At 39.7% G+C, this 21991-nt stretch overlaps 2 protein-coding genes across 2 annotated transcripts in view; one reads left to right on the top strand and one right to left on the bottom strand.

Annotated features, from left to right (window-relative positions):
• The window catches only part of dhrs11a (dehydrogenase/reductase 11a), a 29696-nt gene extending 16616 nt beyond the window's left edge, over positions 1–13080 (top strand). Inside the window, exons 2-7 of the mRNA XM_022207096.2 lie at positions 3529–3738; positions 4610–4704; positions 8991–9120; positions 11791–11883; positions 11969–12034; positions 12131–13080. Coding sequence (XP_022062788.1) covers positions 3529–3738; positions 4610–4704; positions 8991–9120; positions 11791–11883; positions 11969–12034; positions 12131–12172 — 636 coding nt within the window. The 3' untranslated portion in view covers positions 12173–13080. The remainder of the gene's footprint in view (positions 1–3528; positions 3739–4609; positions 4705–8990; positions 9121–11790; positions 11884–11968; positions 12035–12130) is intronic.
• A 2598-nt stretch (positions 13081–15678) lies between these two features.
• si:ch211-283g2.1 (sodium- and chloride-dependent GABA transporter ine) lies at positions 15679–21696 on the bottom strand. The gene is made up of 9 exons (XM_022207107.2): positions 21571–21696; positions 21327–21461; positions 19609–19712; positions 19377–19501; positions 16547–16659; positions 16294–16434; positions 16100–16199; positions 15797–15897; positions 15679–15687 (listed from the first exon to the last, which is right to left on the bottom strand). The coding sequence occupies exons 1-9, from the start codon at positions 21694–21696 to the stop codon at positions 15679–15681; spliced, it is 954 nt and encodes a 317-aa protein (XP_022062799.2).
• Between the last annotated feature and the right edge of the window lie 295 nt (positions 21697–21991).

Below are 21991 nucleotides of genomic sequence, written 5' to 3'. Positions count from 1 at the left end.
CCTGTCTACAACACAAGCAAAGAGTTTGGTGTCATCTTTACAGAGGAGACAAGTGTTTTCAGTGTTTTAGCATTTTCACAGCTTTGTTCGGGTAATGCCTCCTCTCTCTGGATAATCCCAGTTAAACAGCTTAGAGGAAGAGCAGCAAAATCTGCTCACTCCAAGTGTGAGATAGGGTGCAGTCCCTCTATTGTGTGTTTTGTTAGAAAAAAAAGCCAAAATGATCCTTCAATCCTATTTTGTCCTGATTATAAAAGGAAGGCTTCACGAGTATACTGAGTTTCCTTTGGGAGCGGCTGCAGTAGATGTCATGTTTGTGCTGTCGTTTTTGTGTCCAGGTGTCAAACATTTAACAGAAAACCTGACAACATTGTCACATTTACCCACCCTGTTACACAAGCTGCTGCTTTTATTATTTACAATCTTCCTGATAGCTGTTATAAACGTTCAGGTGTCCGTGGAGCATCCGACCATACTTCCTCTTCTTTGTCATTAATTGTATCACAAAAAGTGCTGTTGACATTGTGAACCATAAATACAGGCCTCCTATCTTTACAGCATGACTCACTGCGCCTGTAAAGCAAGGGTCAAAATGAGATGAACTAAACGGAGCTGTGATTATGTCTTTATCGTGTTTTGGACAAATGATGACTAAGGGTGAATTGCAATTCTCTCAAAGCTCTATTTTTCTCAGGTTGTGATTTCCTTCATTACTCATTGTGCTTTTTGGGAAAGGTGTTGTTGCTTTCATCCACGTGTACTGTGGGCACAAGAGTTATGGTTGTGATTTGAAAATATTCCCGGCCACGCCCTCAGCATGTTGGAAATTGTAATCTGTTGTCGTTGATCTGGTGCAGAAGTTGCTCTGTCTGTCCTTTGTTTCTTCTTGCATGGTTGGACAACAGCACAAAGAGATTGATCTGGAAATAAACCTTTTGTTTTCTTTATGTGGGATTAAGACCAAAAATTAATATTTATTATTTATATTTTAGATAATGATTGAAAGGTGGTTGCTCAGCTAGCTCAACTAATCAACTCAACAAAACTCAGCTTTTATTTATAACTAGTGTTTTTCATAATTAGTTTAAAAAAGACAAAAAGACAAAAAAACAGATCCACCTCTTTGTGTTAATGAGGAAAATAAACTAACAAGTAGATTACAAACTAGACAGTAGGCATACATAACTAAGTAGCTACCACTTATAATTATCGCTAATGATAATTAGATAAACATAATGAGAAATAAATACTTAGCTTATCAATAAACCCTTAAATCAGATAAAAGTAATAAATATGCAGATAGTTAGCTAAAAGTAATACATAAAATAGTTAAATTAGATAGTAGTAATGAAAAAAGAGCTAAAAGCAATGAATAAAATAGTAAAAAAGAATATGGAAAATAAATAGCTAAAAGTAATAAACAGTTAAATTCGGTTACAGTCATGAAATAATAAATAGATAAAACAAATGCTTTTCTTAAAGTTTTAAACTGTTAAATGAGGTTACAGTCCTGAAATATGTATCACTAGGTAATTTAAAGTAATGAATAAAGAGTAGAAATATTTTAGATAGCTAGTAGTTGTAAATAAAGATTTAAATTATGTCAAAGCAATCCAAAATAAACAGCTAGCTAAAAGTAGCGAATAAACTGAATTATTTAGCTAATGTAGTTAAAGAACAGTTAAATTAACTTGAAGTAATAATGGAACAAATAAAGTAGTTAAGTGAAATGATTAGCATAGTTTACGTGGCATGTAAACAGCTGAAATGGCTAAAAATATTAAATAAGTGGAGAAATAGGAAAAAGTAATGAATGAGCAGTTAAGACTGTGAAAGTAATTAATAAATATTTAAAATGGGTAGTTAAAAGTAACAGATACAGTTGTGCTCATAAGTTTACATACCCTGGCCAAATTTGTGAAATATTGTCCTTTATGTTTTTTTTAGCAAACATGTTTGTTAATGGAAACATTTTTCTTTCATTTAGGGCTGGTGTTCAGACAAAGCCATTTATTGTCATGCAGTTGTATGTGTTCTGATCATTCATGTTTTCATTAAAGAATGGAGCACATTTTACAAATTCTGCCAGGGTATGTAAACTCATGAGCACAACTGTAAATTACTAAATAGCTATAAAAAAAGGCAAAAAAGAAGAAGAACTGCTAAAACTAATGAATAAAATATTGGGTCTAAATTGTCCTATTTCTTCCACTCCAAGTTTAGACTTTGGGCGTCCATCAGAAGCAAGAAAGCTGGAAACTGGTGGTTCAGATCACTGAAAAAATGCAATCAGGCTCCCATGTCCCTCTGCTGGAAACATTCAATAGTCGGTTTTTGCTTTCATGTGTGTCCGTGGTCAATTTGCTGCACTTTTAATCCTTTTGGCAGCACAGACGCTCACACTGACACCGTTACAGCGCTGTGCACCATCTCTGTGCTCCAGCAGCCCCGCCCTCATCACCCACGCTGCCTCCTCTCTGACGGCACCCAGAGCGAGACATCAGGTGACTGGTGCAGCTGTGCCTGGCAGGGGCATCTGTGTCAGTTTGTATCAGACCCCACAGTGGTGGAAGCCGGCTGACCTGGTTGGAGAGCAGCCGGCTCGACCCAGAGCTCAGCTGTATCCATCAGAGGCATCACATCCCTGCGGAGATTCACATACGGGCTCAGGATGTTGTACATTTTGACAGAATGGAAAATTCCATTTAATTATTGTTGTTATCAGGGAAAATAATGTCATAGTCAGTGGAGTGGTTTTGTCCGTACTGGTGCTGGCAGGTTGCACTTGGCCATCTACTGATGTGGGGTTGATTTTATGGCTGCAGGTTCTCACTGCCTGAGTGGGTAGGGTGTTTATCATTTGACTCCATCTTAATTATGGAAATGAAAGTTAATAATTTCTAGCTCTTATCCAACACCGTCTCAGTCCTAAGGATTGATGCATGGACATTTATAGTGTTTAACCCTCGTGTTGTCCTACCGGTCAAAATTAACCTCCTTTTAAAGTTTAAAAATGTGGAGAAAAAAAATATTTCCACAGTGAAACTTCTGATGTCCACATTTTAAACATTTTTGAGAAAACTTTGAACATTTTTTTGGTGGAAAAAAAATACATGTTAAAAATCTTTCTTAAGAACATTCACCAAAAAATCAACCAAAATCCAGCGAATTTCGCTGGATTTTGGTTGATTTTTTTGGTGAATGTTTTATATATTTTTTTAGCATTTTTTGGGAAGATTTTTACTCATTTTTTGAAAATATTTACAAACATTTTCTTTTCTTTCTTTTTTTTTAAATAAAACTTTTAAGGGAAATTTTAAAGGAATTATTGGAATTTTCTTCCTGAAGATTTTGCAAATTTTCAGAAATGTAGGATTTTTTTTTTTTTTTTTGGCAGAATTTTTAGATTTTTTTCAGACAAAGAAACAATATTTTTCGGTGCCCGTAAATGAGGACAACAGGAGGGTTAAATGTCCGTGTTTATGTCCTCTGTCTGTTTTTAAATTGGACATGATTTGTGTTTTTCAGAAACTGGCAGCAGAATGTCAGAGTGCGGGCTACAGCGGTACCCTGATCCCATATAAATGTGACCTGTCCAACGAGGAGGAGATCCTGTCCATGTTCTCAGCCATCAAGACGCTGCATAAGGGCGTGGACGTCTGCATCAACAACGCTGGCCTGGCCCACAATGAACCTCTGCTCAGCGGAAAGACAGAAGGCTGGAGGAACATGATCGATGTGAGCGGATCACAGATGCACAAATACAAATGCTAAAGCTGACACAATCTGGAGGGACGTTTGGCGTTTATTTATAAAAGGGAATGCCAGTGATACCTCCCTTATGTTGTATTGATTTTATGATTACTCTCCTCAAACAGAACAGCAGAAGGGAGGAACTTAAATGGTTGCCTAGTGTGAGTGGTTGTCTTGTGTTTGTGGAGCTTCTGTTATTCAAGGAATCAGAGTTAAAGCAGAAACATGTCTCTGCACACACACTCACTGCTTCCCTCCCCTCACAGAGGCTGCTTCATTGGCTCTGAGGAGAAGCTCTGGCACAGCCGAGGCCTGCTAATGAAAGCCAGTACTATTTCTCTTGTTGGGACTTTACATTCTGATTCATTGAGCTCTTGACCACTGAAGACCCCCCTGCTCCAAAGTCTCTGTCTCCAGGGTCCAGCATTCGTAACGCTCGCCCATCTGTTGTCATGGCAGCCCACATGAATGTGTACAGCAGAGTATTTTTAGCCAGTGTTTAATCTGTGCGCTGACCTTGTTTGGTCACCTCCCCCTGTCTTGCTACCATGCTGGCGTTAACCTGCTGTCTATCAGTGTCACTACAGGAGCAGCTTAGAGGCCACAAGCTGGACAGGAGCAGAAGGTTCAGATGGTTTGGCACATTGACCTGGTGAACATCAGTCAGCTGAAATGACACTGTTTCATCACAGGCATTCCTAAATGTGACTCAGCAGTAAAATAGAAGCTGGTCCTACACAAAGATATAAACTTACCCATTAGTTTTTTTCCCCCCACTATTTGGCTTTGGCTGCTTTATTCAAACTTATAACTGATAAACAGTTAAAGAAGGTTGCTGTCTTTACCTCCTCTCCAGGTGAATGTCTTAGCCTTGTCTATCTGCACCCGTGAGGCTTACAAATCCATGAAGGAGAGGGACGTGGATGATGGCCACATCATCAATATTAACAGGTACGTTATACAGGCAACTTACAGCATCTAAGTATTGTTAGTACCGTATTTTCACGACCAAAAGGCGCACTGTACCAAAAGGCGCAGTCTCAGTTATGTGTGCCATTACTGTATTTAATACACACATAAGGCGCACCTGATTATAAGGCGAGGGTTTTATATACAATCCATGCCCACACTTCCCCCTTTCACGTTCTCATGGTGTCCTCTACTACGTCGGCCTTACAACAACAACACACACACAAGCATACAAGTGTGCGTATTTAAAAATAGAGCGGGAGCAAAACTGAGTTTGGTTGTGCTTTATTGAAGTATTGATTACAAAGTACTAACATTTTTTTAATCATCAATAGTCGCGGGCATGGTAAAACACACGGATTAAACAAGCACACAAGTGTGCGTATTTAAAAATAGAGCGGGAGCAAAACTGAGTTTGGTATTTACATTTTTTTTTACCGGTAATCGTCATCAATCAAACCCATGGAAGTCCTCATCCTCCGTTTCTGAATTGAACAGCTGCGCTAAACCTCCATCAAACATGCCAGGTTCACTTTCTTCACTGTCAGAGTCGCTTTCCGTGCCGTGCGGCGCCTCGGAAATGATGCCGGCTTTTGCGAAAGCTCGAACAACAGTGCCAGCAGACACGTTAGCCCAAGCATCTACAATCCATTGGCAAATTGTGGCGTAACTCGCCCGGCGCTGCCTTCCACTCTTAGTGAAACTGTGGTCTCCATCGGTCATCCATCGCTCCCACGCCGCTCGCAGCCTTACTTTGAACGTCCGGTTCACACCGATGTCCAGCGGTTGGAGTTCCTTTGTCAGGCCTCCCGGAATGACAGCAAGCTCAGAGTTCATTTGCTTCACTTGTTTTTTCACATCGGCTGTGAGATGGGCACGCATAGAGTCACAGATCAACAGCGATGGTGATGCGTGGAAAAAACCACCTGGTCTACGTCCGCCTTACAACAACAACAACACACACAGGACGCACTGCACCATAGGGCGCGCCGCACAATTTGAAGAAAATCTAAGACTTTTATGTGCGCCTTATAGTTGTGAAAATACGGTACTCAGATTTACAGATCTAAGTGTCATCTTTGTTCAAGCTGATTTTAATCCTGCAGGCTTTACATAAAGCCATTTGTGAGCCCCCCCTAACTCCTGCTGGATGTGGAACAATGCAAAGAACAGATAATAAACTAAAAGCTGTGTAGACTTATTTCTTTGTTTTTTATTGATCATCTTAGAACCTATTAAATACAGAATGTTGAATATTGGGCCGGTAAATTATCTAAAGTGAGAACTTAAAATATAATAGATAATTTAAATGTGAAAAGTATGTTAGGGTTAGGGTTAAAAGTCAGAGATCACTGCACACAAGAGAGCATTGTATTACTGCTGCATATTGAAGCAGGAAGATACAGAGGGGTGACTGAAGAAGAAATAACCTCTGAATATGATGTGCTAAATAAGGTGGGAATGAAATCCGCTTGATTAAGGTATCAATCGAATACACTGGGTAACAAAAAAAGTTTTTGAAAAATTGTCTAGAGTTTTTTAACTGATTTAGGGGGATTAAGCAGCGCTTAATCCGAAAATGACATCCGTTTTACTCTATCAGGTCAGGTTTTGAAGCTTTACAGATTGGTTGAAAATCAAATGTTTTGCCCAAATCAAATACACCTCTGTGGAATTAACGGCTGAGTTATGCCAATGCTTCTTATCTAAGAATGCTTTATTATTACAAAATACACATTTGAGGGATCGCTTACTGCTATCAATGAACAGTCTCCAATCTGTGGGGTCGTACTTTGGCACCCCTAGCTTGTGCAGGAGACCCGCAATGTCTGAACAATGCGCCAAATCATTCTCCTCAGAGAAAAAACAGAGGTATTCCTGGTGTCTGTTTCTGTAAAATGTTATGCGAGTACTGTCTGCAAAGAAGGTTCTTTTCCTTCAGTCGGGAAGCCAAAAGCTCAGCAGAGGACTTGGACAAGCTTAGATCACGAACTAGATCATTTAGCTCTATTTGTGTGAAAGGATGTGGAGCATCATCATCAAGAAACATCTGATCCTCTTGATCTTCATGGTCACTAGAGGAATCTCCCTCACTAATATCTGGAAGCTCTCCAAAGACAGGTACTGGGATTTCATCACAGTGAGCTACAGGATGACGTGCTGATTGAAGATCAGGATATGTAAGGCTGCCCCTGTTCTTTCTGTTAATCCCAGTTACATCTACAGCACAGAAGTAGCAGTCAGTGACATGGTTTGCTGGTTCTCTCCAAACCATGGGAACTCCAAACTTTAGACAACTCTTCTTGCCCTTTGTCCATTGACGCAGATACTCAGTACATGTTTTGCACACCGTATGTGGGGCCCAGGCTTTATCCTGGTCACCAAGCTTTATACCAAAATAGGCATTATAGGCACACTTTATGAAGCTTGTAACAGAGTTCCTGTTAGGTGCCAATGTGTATTCACCACAGATGTAGCAGAATACATCAGGTTGATTTTTGCAAGCTCTTCTGCGAGAAGCCATGGTATTCACCTATGTGCACAGAATAAAAATAAGTAATTTACTGAAGATATTTCAAGAAACAAAAACTGGGTATCATCCAAAACAATATACGATAGAGATATACACCAAAAATATAGTGATTGTAAGTTGTAGATGCGTAAACAATAAAGCAATCATACGCATATATGTAAAGAAAAGGTGAAAAACAACAAATGGTCATAGTTAAAAAAGTTGACCTGATAGAGCAAAACTAATGTTATATTTGAATTCTGCACCCCAAAATCATCTTAAAACAGCTTTAAAACCTCAGACAATTTTTTTGTTGTTGACCAGTGATATCAATCATGATCTGGTCTGCCACAATTCAATGAACATTATCGGCTGTTATATGTGCATTTATGAAGCTCCATTGATAGAAAACAGCCAGCGTGGGTTCAGTTGCTCATTTTCAAGTTATGTAAATATGACTTTAGAATGCGATTTCAAAGTAGTTTCTGCTCACACACCTGTCTGAGATGCTGTACTGCAGTAACTGAGGCTTCTCTGTGCACATGCATTGCTAGCGTCTACTGTAGCTGCATGTGAGGTGTTTAGGGAACACTGGTAAATTTTATATTTGATGTTTAACAGCTGAGGAGTTTTGGATATATCCATCGATCATCTATGAACCACTTAATCCTCATTAGGGTCATAGGGGGCCTGGAGTCTGTCCCAGATGTCACAGAGAGAAGACCGAGGACGCCCTGGACAGATCACCAGTCTATCACAGGGCTACACATGAAGACAAACAATCACATTCACACCTACAGACAATTTAGAATCACCAGTTAACCTGAGCATGTTCTTGGACTGTCTGGGGAAACTAGAGTACCCAGAGACAGTTCACACATGTACAGGGAGAACATGCAAACTCCATGCAGAAAGATCCCAGGAAGGCCAGGACATGAACCAGGAATCTTCTAGCTGTGAGGCAACACTGCTAACCACCGACTCACTGTGCAGCCCTGTTTTGGATACGGTTTAATTTATTTTTTGCTTGTAAGATGCGCTATATTCAGATTAAGAACCTTGTTTTAAGTCTTGTTAAAATGCAGGGATTTGAGTATTAACAGGAATGTAGCATAACATGAAAGTAAAAGCAGTGCTACATTGATTTAAAAGTGAAATCGTAACCATCGTCATTATCATTTTGGCTGTGTTTTTACATTTTCTGAATATCTTTCTAAAGCACAGGAAAGGAGGACAAAGGTAGCATATGATAGATAGATGTTGTCAAGATGGATTATTGACTTTTGATTATGCCCTGCATCAAATGTATGGCTACAAATGTAGTATTGGTCTTGTCTTGATTTGCGTATTATATCTTGGGTTTAGAGGACTGTATGTACATTTAGCTCCTGTCTGGATGATGCTGTGGTTAGATGATGATGGTTAACATGCTTGAATGTTTGTTTTTTTTAAAGTAAATGAGCAGACATTACCATAAGATATTCATTCATTCATTTGATATAAATGTCAGCTTTTGCTTGTGTTAGCCTAAGTTAGCCCAAGTATGATATTACACAATACAAATAGACTTGTTTTATGATAAATATGCTTTAATAGTAAGCAGATTGAGGCGTTCAAAACAGCACAAGAGGTAAATTAGAGAATATAAGAATTAGTAATTTATCGGACTAATTTGGACTTGAACCAATGTTGAGCTAAAAAAAAAAAAAAAATACCAGTTCACTTATCTCGAACGTCTTTGTCTTGTTTGTTACAGTATGGGAGGACACCGAATGGTTCCTAGTGCTGATGAGCATTTCTACTGTGCCACTAAATACGCTGTAACTGCTCTGACTGAGGGGATACGGCAGGAGCTTCGAGAAGCAAACACCCACATCAGAGCCACAGTGAGTGAGCTGTCAACGTCCTTCTTTGGTTTGTGGCGTTGGTAGCAAATGAGATCACATGAAGTCCTTCAGTTAGCAGAACATTTACCATATTTCCTCAAATGAAAAAGCTGGAGTCAATTAAAAGCCAGATTTTGATAATGGTAGGGGGGATAGCTGACACAAACACACAGCCTGGGGACAAAAAAATGGCGACACTTTTCAGCAGTTCTGTTTGTACAGAAAGTTCCAGGAACACACTTCCCCCTCCATCCCAACTCTCTGGATCTCGTTTTCCAGTTTGTACATCCTCAATTCTTTTCCTCGACTTCTCTCCACATGTCCTTGTCCTTGGAGATGTTGGCAAAGGAGGAAAGGCCACTAACCTTGCCAGCAAGTTGATTTCTCGCGATATTTGTGAGTTCACAAATCTCTCAACAAACCATCTTGCTCCGCTCCCGCATTCACTGTTCGTACAGAGCCAAGTTGGCACGGGCCAATCACGCAGCAGTATTCGTGTGTGGGGCGGGATATCCGGGTGTGAAGACGACACCAAGCGCCAGTAGATCAAAACAAACACGGCAACGGAGGACAATGATCGTGTAGATGCTGCTATTAAGTCAGTTTTAGCTGAATCTCGTATCGCTTCTTTGAAGGAAGAACAACGAGAGGCGCTTTGCGCATTTCTGGATGGTAAAGATGTTTGTGCTTTTTTACCTACAGGTTTTGGTAAGAATTTAATCTACCAATTGGCTCCGCTCGTTGTGAAGATCCGGCGATTGGCTAAAAACAAACCTGTCAGAGGCGGGACATACTGTTGCATTGTCCAATCCGTGCCTCTTTCCTCCGAACGGATTTACATGGAACGGTCCCAGATTGATATTGTGGAGTACTATCAAGTACTACACAATTATTAATCTGGCTATTGCCAGGTTAAAAGGCCACAGCCATTTAACAGAACGACACATCCACGCCTTAGCACTGATACATTAAAGCAACGTCAATTAAACACAGCATGTAGCTCAGCTGTAACACCTGAACATTGCTTTGGTAAAGCCAACAACTGTATTTTATGATCTCTATCAGATGACCAGAACAACATTCATGAGAACATGCAGTTTTTATTTACTGAAAATTCAACTCGCAATATGACAAGATTTAGTGAAAGTCCCACATTTTTATTTTTTATTTAAAGTGTTTGGTGAAGTATAAAAGAGCCATAACACACAAGAGTTCTACACAAACAAGAAAAACATTCAGAGAGCGCAGTACTACACCAAAACTGCTCAGTTGTATAATTTCCTATGGATGAAATCTTTAATAAGAAAATGAGCTTGCACTGAACACAGGCGAGTGTTATGCATGTGTACGTTATGTACGGATAACCGAATCACGTGACCTAAATATGTAGCAGGCGGTGGAAACTGGTGGGACTCTGAAACACCTCCACAATTTAATTGTTCCTTGTATGATTTCCAACAGACAAGTCCCAATAAGTCCACAGCAGTCATTTGTTGTCATAGTTACAGTGATGCTGTGCCGCTATCTTGCAATGATCCAGAAATCTTAAACAAATCTGTGGATTAAGACTAAAAGCCGTATCACTGCTAAAATCTAATCAACTGGTCCTGGTGTCCTGAAAATTTCATCCAAATCCGTTCGTACGTTTCTGAGTAATGTTGCAAAAAGACAGACAATCATACACTGATCGTCACATAATTCCACCACGTTCCTTGGTGGAGTAATAAAGAGCGCCATATATAATGACTGACTAATATATACTATGTACACAGTGTTGCCGGTCATGAACTTTGCATACGTAGCACATCCCAGCTAAGAGCCACACTTCTTTTTTGTCGCGGATGCAAAAAGACTACAGTGAGGTTATACGCGTGCGTCCTCATGCAGAGCTTTCTCAATCCTCTCTCCTCCAGATGCTTTTTAGAAACTTAGACATCCTTTGTTATGGCACACAGCATTGATTTCCACGTCACAGCAGGAGGACGGAGAACAGAGGAGACGAGGACGCTGAAATGAGTGAAATGAAATGAGCATCTATGCAACAATAAAAGTCATGTTAAGAAAAGAGGCTTTTGTCCACTGAAATGTTGGGACTTCGATTCTGGAACAGTTGCATCCCAGAGACTGTAGTGTCCTGAAGGGGCGTGTTGGGGAAGTTCTGTGTTTGCAGTAGCAACGCTTTTGGATGTTGTTCTGTCTCGCTGTGTTTTATTTATGTTCCTGTTAGATTAGCAGCTGTGACACCATGACTGCAGTGGGTTGATCAGGATCTTCTTGATAGCAGACACAGGTGTATATAAAGTTAAAGACTTGTACTGAGAAACCTAAATTTATCCACTGGTCTCTTAAAAGTCATAGTTTTTTGCATGTATAACATGAATAGTGTATTGGAATAATTTTAATAAAGCAACCAGGAGCAAATTAAAACAGGTTTTATGATTAAACTATGATAAATTCTGCTCACTATATAAAAGGATTCATTATAAGTTTCCATCCAAAAATGGCCTGTCACCCTCTGCAGTTAATCTAAATATACGCCCAGTCATTATTTGAGGAAATATGTTTCAGCTCATAGAGGAAAAAGCCCAGAGGAAAGTGTTTTATGTATGCACATCTCAGTGTGTGTAAACACTAAGCAGTGAACGTCTCGTGCATTGTCCCACCCTGCAGTGTATATCTCCTGGAATAGTGGAGACTGAGTTCGCCTTCCGGCACCACAACAGTGATCCAGAGAAAGCAGCTGCAGTGTACGAGAGTATCAAAGTAAGCCTGTGCATTTGACTGAGTCTGTAAATGTGTTTCACACTGTGCTCCAGCATCAATTAAACCTCTTTCCTCCATCTTTCAGTGTTTGAAAGCAGAAGACATAGCCAGTGCAGTCACATTTGTCCTCAGTGCACCTCCTCATGTCCAGGTATGTCTCTCTTTCTGTGCCTCTGTTGCTTTCAAGTGCATCAGGAATTTAATAGTGGTTGCTTTCTGTACCGATCTGCCTTTCTCCTGTGGTCAGATTGGAGACGTGCAGATGAGGCCAGTGGAGCAGGTGTCATAGCAGTGGAAGGTGAAGCTGCAGGAGGAGCAGACAGGCAGCAGCCATGGTGGCTCCTTGGCGACCTCTGCTGGGCAAAGGGGGTGGGGGGGTAAAACAAATCGACTACAGCTGTGTTGGGTCTGCTGGACGTAGCCAAGGAGGGCTGGAGCCTTAAGGAGGCTGTGTGAGGAAATGAAGGGCGTGGACTTTGTAAACCACTACAAACATACTACTGAATGCAGCGAGCTGGCATTTTGTGAATCGTTGGGCTCAGTCCTGTGCTGAGCCGACTCTAAACCACAGTAGGATCAAATAAAGCGAGAGCTGCTGCTGTGCTGTGTGGTCATCTGCACGGCCGTCACTTCAGAGGGAAGAGTATGCCATTGATTGCACATGTTTTTTCTTTTGTTTTGTTTTTGTAGGTCATATGACATATCTTTTTGAAATTAAATTGAAAGAGTAATTGCTGTTTATAAGAATGACAACTTTTTTTGTTTAAATTTTTTAAATAAAGATTTTAGCTTTTGATTATAGATAGATGTGGTCTCATATTAACTAACCCTAGACAACACCAACTGTAAGTAACCATTAGCAGTCTGTCCATCCTGCTGCCTTTACTCACTATCATTTCACAAGCATATTCAGCTAGCCTTGTTTGGATCTACGTATAAACCCCCTATGAGGGGTCAGGGAAAGTACAGAGACATCCCTCGTCTGTTAAGCACATGGGTTTCCACAACCCACCTCCTTGCCTGTGTAATTTCCGTTGTTCTGCACTTTGGATTCTTTCGTGAGGAGTTACAAGAAGGAAACGCTGGCAACTTATGTAGGGGATCAAACTAACTCGACATGCACATGTATACCCTGAAGACATGTACCCTTCTGTTGGAGATTTCTTATTAAATGAGTAAATAAAAACTTGCCCAGAAGTGAGTTGTGTTTGTGTTATGTGTAACAGCATGTTTTTGGTCAGCTTGTCACTGCAGAAAGAAGACACAGTGGACTTTGCAGCTTTTTATTACGCCTTGACATTACATACAGTTTGCATGACCCAGGATCTGTTGACTATTAGCTTTTTCATTTTTATCGACAGTGCTCTGTTGCCTTTGACCTAATAAATGAGTCAGCAACAATAAATGGACAGTTCTTTGTGTTTTTAAGAGGAGTGGTTAAATACAAAAGTACAGCTGTGAACTGTAAATCTTAAACAGTGGCATTGCTTTGATATTTTCATATTAAATGTAAGTATGCTACCTGATGTTTAAACAGACATGACCAAAAGATGGCACTCTTGGCAAAGTAAAGGAGAGCAGTGGAACGCTTAAAACTCTGTCCTCCAATACATCTTGTTTTACTAGACACGAGCAAAAAAGGTAGCAGAAGTTCAAAAAAAATCTTACCAATTAAATTCACAGATTTGCAAAAACGGCCATCTTAGTTTATCTGAATGGCACGTACACAGCAACACTTTCACAATCAGGAAAATAATTTCTGTAACAAGCTTCTGTTTAATCTTCTGACCAGAAGTTTACGTAAGATTAAAGTCTGATTGCAAGCTTTACTTTCGATTAATTTTAGCATAGTAATGACCTGCCATTGTTGTTGGCGAGGCTGGCATTGTGCAAAACGTTGAGGTGTCAGAGCTTTGTCTGACTTAGAGGTTTTTCAGGTAGCTCTGTGTTGCTGCTGATGACAGCGATCCCTGGTTGTCCGTCTGGTCCTCCCCTCTCATAATATGGCATCTTTGATTTTCCATTCAGTGCGAATGGCGTGATGGACAGCTTCAGTTTCTGTGGGAGAAATGTACAGATAATAAAACACAAACTTTGATTGTACACTACTAAGCAGAAGCAGGAACACAACTGTGAAATAATACTTAAAAGTCAAGTTATTCAAAGCTGTATTACCTCAATAATCACTGTTAAGTTGAGCCATACGGTATTTGCTCGTATTTAAAATTTAAACTAACAATTTAGAGTTACTGTTTTAACAATATAGATTAAAATCTTTCACTCTTTTTTAGCGCTTCAAGTACTTACAAGGTGTTCTTTTGGATTCAGGTCAAAGTTTCACGATGTTCTTTTTCAGACATTCTTGGCTGATTCTAGCAGTGCATTGGATCGTTATCATACTGAAGCATTCTTCTACTGTCAAGGCTCTGCACACTAGGAGTCATCCCGTCAGCTAGTATTATGGTATATCCACCAACATCTACGGTGCATCTATAAATGTCACCTCATAGAACACTTTTTTATTATCTATACAATGCTTAATCCTCGTTAGGATCGATGTCAGGGCCAGACGGGGATGCAAACTGGGGATTTTCTAGCTGTGAGGCAACAAAACTCACCACCGAGCCACCTATCATCACATTCTGACCTCGTGCTTCACTCTCAGGACTGTGCATTCACTGTGGTAGCCCTGGTCAACATGCTGGAACTCATCTGAGCTGTACAGATTAATCTTGGTCTCATCTGACCAGCTGTTATGTTCCCAACAGAAAGCAAGGGCTGACATTATGCAATGTCCTTTTCACTGTCTGAGCTGTCACACAAGCTCATGTGACAAATCTGAAACGCTTGCCTTTCGTTTTTTTGTTTTTCTTTTTCATTTTTTAGGGGGGATCTTTCTGCATGGAGTTTGCACGTTCCGCCTGTGCAAGTGTGGATTTTCTCCAAGTACTCCAGCTTCCTCCTACAGTCTAAAAACATGCTGAGGTTAGATTCTAGATCCTAGATTCTAAGTTGTCTGTAGGTGTGAATGTGAGTGTGATTGTTTGTCTCTATATGTAGCCCTGTGATAGACTGGTGACCTGTCCAGGCTGTCCCCTGTCTTCTTGTCTTCACCTTTAATCAGCTGGGATAGACTCCACTAAATCCTGATGTGCTTAACAGAGAACTAATAGCTAACTAGCTGGCTAGTTATTTGTTTACATTCAAATTTTTGCCCCAAAACACATTTCTTTGTGGGCTAAAAACGCATTGAATGTAAAGCAATTAATGTAATAAATAGTTGTTTATCACTGTTTCATTCAACCCCTTAATTTTTTTTACACTATTGTTATTTAATTTAGTTTCTTAAAGTTTCGTTAGAAAATGGATTGGCATTCTCGTTTTCTTGTCGGCCTATGTTGATTTTAAAGTGTAGCTGTTTTGTTTTGTTTTTTTATGGTAAAATTGTTCTGTTGTCTCTAAAATTAAAATATTTTTGATAAAATTCTAAATTGTGAGTTGTTGTTTTAGCTCCAAATAGGCAGGAAATTACAAAAAAAGTTAGATTGAAAGATACTTTTTTCCCCCTCGGTTCTCAGGAGCAAATGGTAAATACACGCTACCTGCAGTAATGTACCAGGCAGCAGCCACAGTGTGTGAATGGCACCCAAAGGAATCCATATGATGGAGGCCAAGGCAATGCACCAACCGACTCCTTGAGCCCAGGGAGGGAAGACATATTCCTCATAGCGGGCTGGTTTGAACTGGACGATGGAGAAAACCAGGATGACCTGCCACAAAAAATGTTACATTCAGTCAAGACATCTTTGGATGAATCTCAATTTTTTGTCAGGTTAAAAAAATAAAATGTGAATCATATTGAAATGTCATCTAAATATTTATTTATTAAACCAAAAAAAGCCTGTTGACTTGCAGTGATCAGCACAGGAGCGACTATTAGCCAGCACACTCTGAAGAAGATGTTGGGTCTTGAGCCGTTCATCTCTTTAACGTTGGCTGAAAGTCGAGTCACACCTGAATGTGAAAAGTACTTTAGGTCAACCTTTGCCTGTCAATGAACAGCTGCTCACATTTTCAATGGATTCTGACACACTTTTGCAGCATTGTGGCAATTACAATGACGCTGCACACAACTGTAAATGTGTTACGATGTTCTGCAGTACAATACATCTTCATCAAATTAAGTGGGTCACGGACTAGATGTGCTTTTTCTCACCATAACTCCAACAGATGGCAATGACCTCAAAGAATGCAAGGAACATGATGGACACAATGGCAGTGTAATGATCCATCAGCTGGAAGACATAGATTCCCACCTGGATAGAAACACACCCTTTAGGACGGCAGCTGAGGATGTTACAGTTTCGTTCTAAATTGGTGAAAGTTTCTACAGTGTGTTACAGTCTGTACCTGCATGACACAAGGGATTCCTAAAAGGCACGCCACCCCACAAATTGCAAGAACGAAGAACTCCTTCCGCCTGAAAATCTTCATCAGATCTCGATGGAATTCGTCCATGAGGCTGGTCACCATCACTTCAACCATTGCAAACTGGTAAAAAATGAAGAGAGAAACTAAGAATTCCTGAATTATACAGAAACACAGTGCTAATATTGAGTGTTTTCCCCACAGTGGATTGTCACTGAAGTTCCCAGTTAACTACCTCACTGTCCAGTCCGAGGCAAAGCAGCATGAAGAAGAACAACACAGCCCAGAGCTGAGCTACTGGCATGTTGGCAAAGGCTTGTGGGTAAACAATATAAACCAGTCCTGGACCTAAAAACACAAACGCACAAAGTATGAGCATGACATGACTGAACAAGCAATGCAAGGGTCTTCTGAAGCACACTGAGACATGACTGCACACGTGTAAAGGTCAAAATCAACAGGTATCTTTGAAATGTGAGTTGTGTGTGTAGAACTCGACATGTTAGAGTAGTAATGGGAAAGAGGATGCATGAAAGACTGAAACATTTTAAGTCTCGCGCTGTTTTAAACATATATTTTTGCACTGCAGGTATGTGAAGCCCTTTTTGTGGAAATGCAAAACTTAACAAAAGTGTTAGTCTAGTTTACTTGACTTGAAAAGAGACACATATCTACAAAATGCCAACGATGACACACGAAATCCAAACACAGTTTTTCCCCATCGATTTGCTCCTTAATTACAAAAACATGCTTTTGCAGATGAAGATATTGTGATGAAGTTTTTTTTTTAACCACTTAACAATTCTTTATTTACCTAGTTGGCTAAAATATTTTAACTACTGTTTAAGGGTTTGAAGTGTATAAATACCAACTGGATAATTAACATTACACTCACTGTTCAGAGGTGTTGTAAGTAGAAGAATTACCTCTTACAAACTCCTGGATAGAAATCTGAGGGAGAATTCCTTAACATCAAAGTTGGCGGTTGTATCCTTTACCTTCCCTGAAAAAGCCAATAGCCAGCTTTATAACAGCTGACACTGACTCAGATGCTGTGTTTAACTTTTGGGGACAAATACTTTATATAGCTTATTTTGTCACTCAATATTGTTTGTTTGTTTGTTTGTTTTTACCATAACTGGCTGATGAGTCTGTGCATACAGTTTACTATGTACTAATGACAGTTTGATATCGCAGTTATGGCTGTCTCCACATTCTTAGGATCTTGCCTGGTTGACCCAAAATAACTGTCTAAACCCTCTGACTTGTGAGCCACTGCTCCAAGTGAAGGATCTCTATCACAAGTGGTGGGAAAATCAACCATGATATGGACAGCAATGATGTAGTAATAATGTTACACTGGACTATCATGGTGAAGACAGAGCTGAGGTGGAAGACAAACCTTTGGATTTACCAGTTAGATCTGTGTTCCAGCCCTCACCTATGGGTAACTATGGGTAGTGACTGAAGGAATGAGATCCTGAACACAAGCTGTCAGAATGAGTTTCCTCTGTAGGGTGCGTGGGCTGAGCCGTAGAGACAGGGTGAGGAGAATGGAAGTCTAGAGGGAACTCGGAGTAAAGCCACCTTTGTGTTTAAAGGATTTGGTTAAGGTGCTCAGCATCTGATTAGAACACCTGCATGTTTTTCAGGCAGCTGGAAGGAGACCCCAGAGTAGAGCACTCATTGAGGGCACTACATATCTCATCTGGCCTGCGATGATGGAATCCTCCAGAAGGAACTCGAAAGTGCTGCTGAAGAGAGGAACATCTGGAGTGACCTGCTGATCCTGTTGCCACCATGACTCGACCCCGGGTAAGGAGAAAGAAATGGATGGCTCTAACTTCCTTGGGTTGTTACCAAAATGTCTGCAGAGTTGCAAGATTTGCCAGAACATACTTTCCTTTAGTGTACTGCATTAGCTTAGCTACCTTGAAGCTAGCTTTAGCTGAAGGTGCTGGTGCTGGGTATCTTCAGGATACCAATAAATTATTACTGTCAGTTTTAACTATTTATGCAACAATGTCACTTAATGATTTATTAAATATTTCACTTGTTTGTTGTCCATTTACTATAATTGTTGAACTTTTCATGCTAGGTTAAGCAGATAATGTAGATTGCTCCTTTCTATGAACATTAGCTGCATAACCTGCACTTCAGTAAGTCAGAACTGTCTCTGTAATAGCAACAGATAAATTTGTCAGCTGTGGTATGTCCAGAATAATTTCATGTTTACGATGTTGTACATTAGGCCTACATTCATACATTCATCTCTGCATTTTATTTTTACTGTGAACTGAGTGTTGACTCTCAGACTACACATTTCCAGGATTAAGCTTTAAAAACTCTGCATGCATGCAATAGACATGATGTTATGAGGTGAAGCCTAGAGACCCAGAAAATGTCATTTCTTTATCACAATGTCTCTGAATTCCCCATTTACTTTTGCCCTGAACAGTTTATGATGTTGCATTTGGCAGCATTTTATTCCCAACCCCTGAGTGGACATTATTCTGTCTGTGTGCAAAATACACAGTATGGTTTTGATGGAAAAAGACTACCATTACCACCACAAAGCATTTTTGTGATGCTTCAGCTCTGAAAATGGGCATGATCGTATACCAAGTTCCATGTGTTCATGAAAAAGTGAACATTGTTTTCTCCTATCATCTGGACTAAGAGTGAACTGGTCAGGGTTGGTGAATCAGTGGACAGGAGGGTGATTTCAGACAGAGCCAATGTAATTATTAAAGGCTGGAGGCTTTCCTCTGATATTTATAGCTTGAGTTTCACATTTACCATGCCTTTACGTCACTATCATGACTCATATTTTATTGCATTATATCTTGATTCCACTTACACATAGTCAGAATTATTGAATGAATTCATAAAATTATCTGAAACGTGTCACAGCCAGAGGCAGTGTCTTGCTAGAATACTGATTTATAAACTTACAAATCCTCGCACAGGTCAAATAACCTATTTTCTTTTATTACAATAAAATAACTTAAAACACCAAAAGCACAGTAATTACCTCGTTGTTATCGCTTGGTTTGTTTACTTACCATCCACAGCCAGGTCATCGATTTCAATGCCCTGCAGATAAGACATGTAGCCGAAGGCAGAGAAAATGACGAAGCCTGCCAGAATGCTGGTGAGGGAGTTGATGATGGATATGGTGAGTGTGTCCCTGGGGGCAAAAAGATCTGCTTTAGATCACTTCCTCACTACTCAGAGATCATTATTGTCAGCACAGATGGAGACAAGAAATGCAAAAATGATTTTAGAGCTGATTACTTCAGGATGTTGTTGTTGAAGGAGTTGTAGCTGGACATGGCCAGGAGGGAGCCAAAACCAATCCCGATGGAGTTAAATATCTGAGCGGCAGCGTTGACCCACACCTGCAACACCGAGGATCTCATCAATATCATCAGTACAGATGAAATATCAGACATGCACTGTAAAAACAATTCAGTATTATTTTACAGATTGTCCCTCTTTTGCAGATAATATCTAGTAAAATCACAGTGGAGAGTATTAATTTACATGTCAACCACAGAAAACCAGGAAAAAACTGTGAAGAATAAAGATGTTAATAATGAAGGTATTTTAAGGAAAAATAATGCAAAATCATGAATTAAAATAGCCTAGCCACGCTAGACCCATGCTCTGAAGACGCAAGGGTCTAGGCACGCTCGACAGGGAGGGAGGCGGGCTAAAAGGTTGTCTATCAAATCACTCTGCAGCAATTGGGTAGGTATACAACCAATCAGCGCAACGAATAGGCTCCTAGAGCGCCGGAAATCAGAGGATGCGGGAGTTCAGTGAAGCCTTATTTATACAGTCAATGGGTGAAGCTCAAGTATATTACAGACATGTTAACAGAAAGATTATTCAGAGTCGGTGCTAATGGAGCTCAACGACTGTTGTCGTTTTTGTTGTCGACCCTGGCAGAGAATTAAATTCGTTGCCGTGGGTTGTCTAGCACGGCTATGCTAGTTGTTTCCGGTTGTTTCTGTCAGAATCGTCGCGCCTCTGTCGTCACTTAGTTACGCCCGCCTTCTGACTCTACACTTCATGGTGATTTTTTTCTCCTCCTAAAACACGCCGGTTTTAGGAGCATCCAACCTCGAGCCTTATGGAGGGTAACTAGACCCACCCTGGCAGAGAATTGTGGGTTGTCTAGCACGGCTAGGCTAGAATTAAAATGCTACATCATCCTGAAAGTTCTTTTACAGATTTTCCCTGTTTCGTTAAATTACACATAATATCTAGCAAAATCACAGTAAAGAGTATTCATTTACATGTCAACCATAAAAAAACTGCATAATGTAGATATTTTTTCTGGTATCTTAAAGGAAAATAATGCATAATCATTAATTCAAATGTTTTGTCATCTTAAATGTTATTTTACAGATTTTCTCTGTGTTGTTCAATTACATGTAGTAAAATCCCAGAAAAAAATATTAACTTAATTATATAAAAATTTCAATTGACAGTCCTAAAAAAACAGGCCAGAACTGTACATAATAAACATATTTGCCATTACTTGATAAAAAAAAATTGCATATACAATGCATATTAAAGGTTAAGAAAAATGGTGCATCTGTTTTTAAATGTAATTTTACAGATTTTCTCTGTTAGATCTCTGTTAGATTACACTTAATCTAACAGTCTATATTGGCTTTTAAAATGGCATAAAACTGTAAATAATGTCTACGTCAAAAGTCTGTATTTTTACAAATAATAATTAATTGTTTAAGAATTCATCACCATAACAGTACACTGTTTTGCTGTACTTAAATCAGCACCTTATTTCATATATCACATATTATGATATTTTACACTATTTCTTCTTTTTAAAAATCATTTTAATAGTTTTTAAATGTTACAGTATTCCAGCGATTTTTAAACCTATTTTTTCAGGCACCTTTACTGCAAGGTTTTCACAGCTTTTTGCATTTTTAAATAATATTTTCTCTCTCTGTGCCCTCATCCTATTGCTTCTTTCTTACGTCCACCGAGAGCAGCTTCTCCCATACTGGCACGATGAAGTAGGTTATCCCTTTTGTTGCTCCAGGAAGCTGCACGTTATTGATCAGCAGCGCAATCAGAATAACATACGGGAACAGGGCAGTGAAGTACACCACCTACACACAAACACACACAAACACACACACATGAAAGGAAAAGTATTTATTGTCTTTCCATCATTCCATTTCCATGTCTTTGCCTCAGTTTTTCTCTCTTTTCACTCACCTTGCCTGTTGATTTCACCCCCTTAAAGATGCAAAGGTAAATGAGGATCCAAGCCAGGATGAGGATCAGGAAAAGCTGCCATCGAAGCGTTCCTGCTTCATGTACTCCATCAGTCTGCTCCAGCATCCTATAGCTTCAAATATGGGAAATAAAAGGGGAGGCAGGTGGAAGATTATGAATGCTCTGAGATTTGACGTTATTAGAGAAATCTTCCTTCAAAGCTGAGCTCAGTGCAGCCGTCAGCAAACAGATCATGTTTCCTGTTTTAATAAATTAATCATTGCAATCACATGGCAGGAAATCATTACTAAGTGGTATTCCTCACTGTTCAGGCCTTTTAATGTTTAAAATTTATTGACCATTCACCCAAGCGACTCCTATTTTAGTCTCTGTTCAGCATTTATCTACCACAATATGCCCA

The sequence above is a fragment of the Acanthochromis polyacanthus genome, chromosome 17 (genome assembly GCF_021347895.1).
Source record: "Acanthochromis polyacanthus isolate Apoly-LR-REF ecotype Palm Island chromosome 17, KAUST_Apoly_ChrSc, whole genome shotgun sequence".
Lineage (NCBI taxonomy): Eukaryota > Metazoa > Chordata > Actinopteri > Pomacentridae > Acanthochromis > Acanthochromis polyacanthus.
The sequence above is the reverse complement of the archived record's forward strand: the minus strand, read 5'-3'. Positions and strand labels throughout refer to the sequence as shown.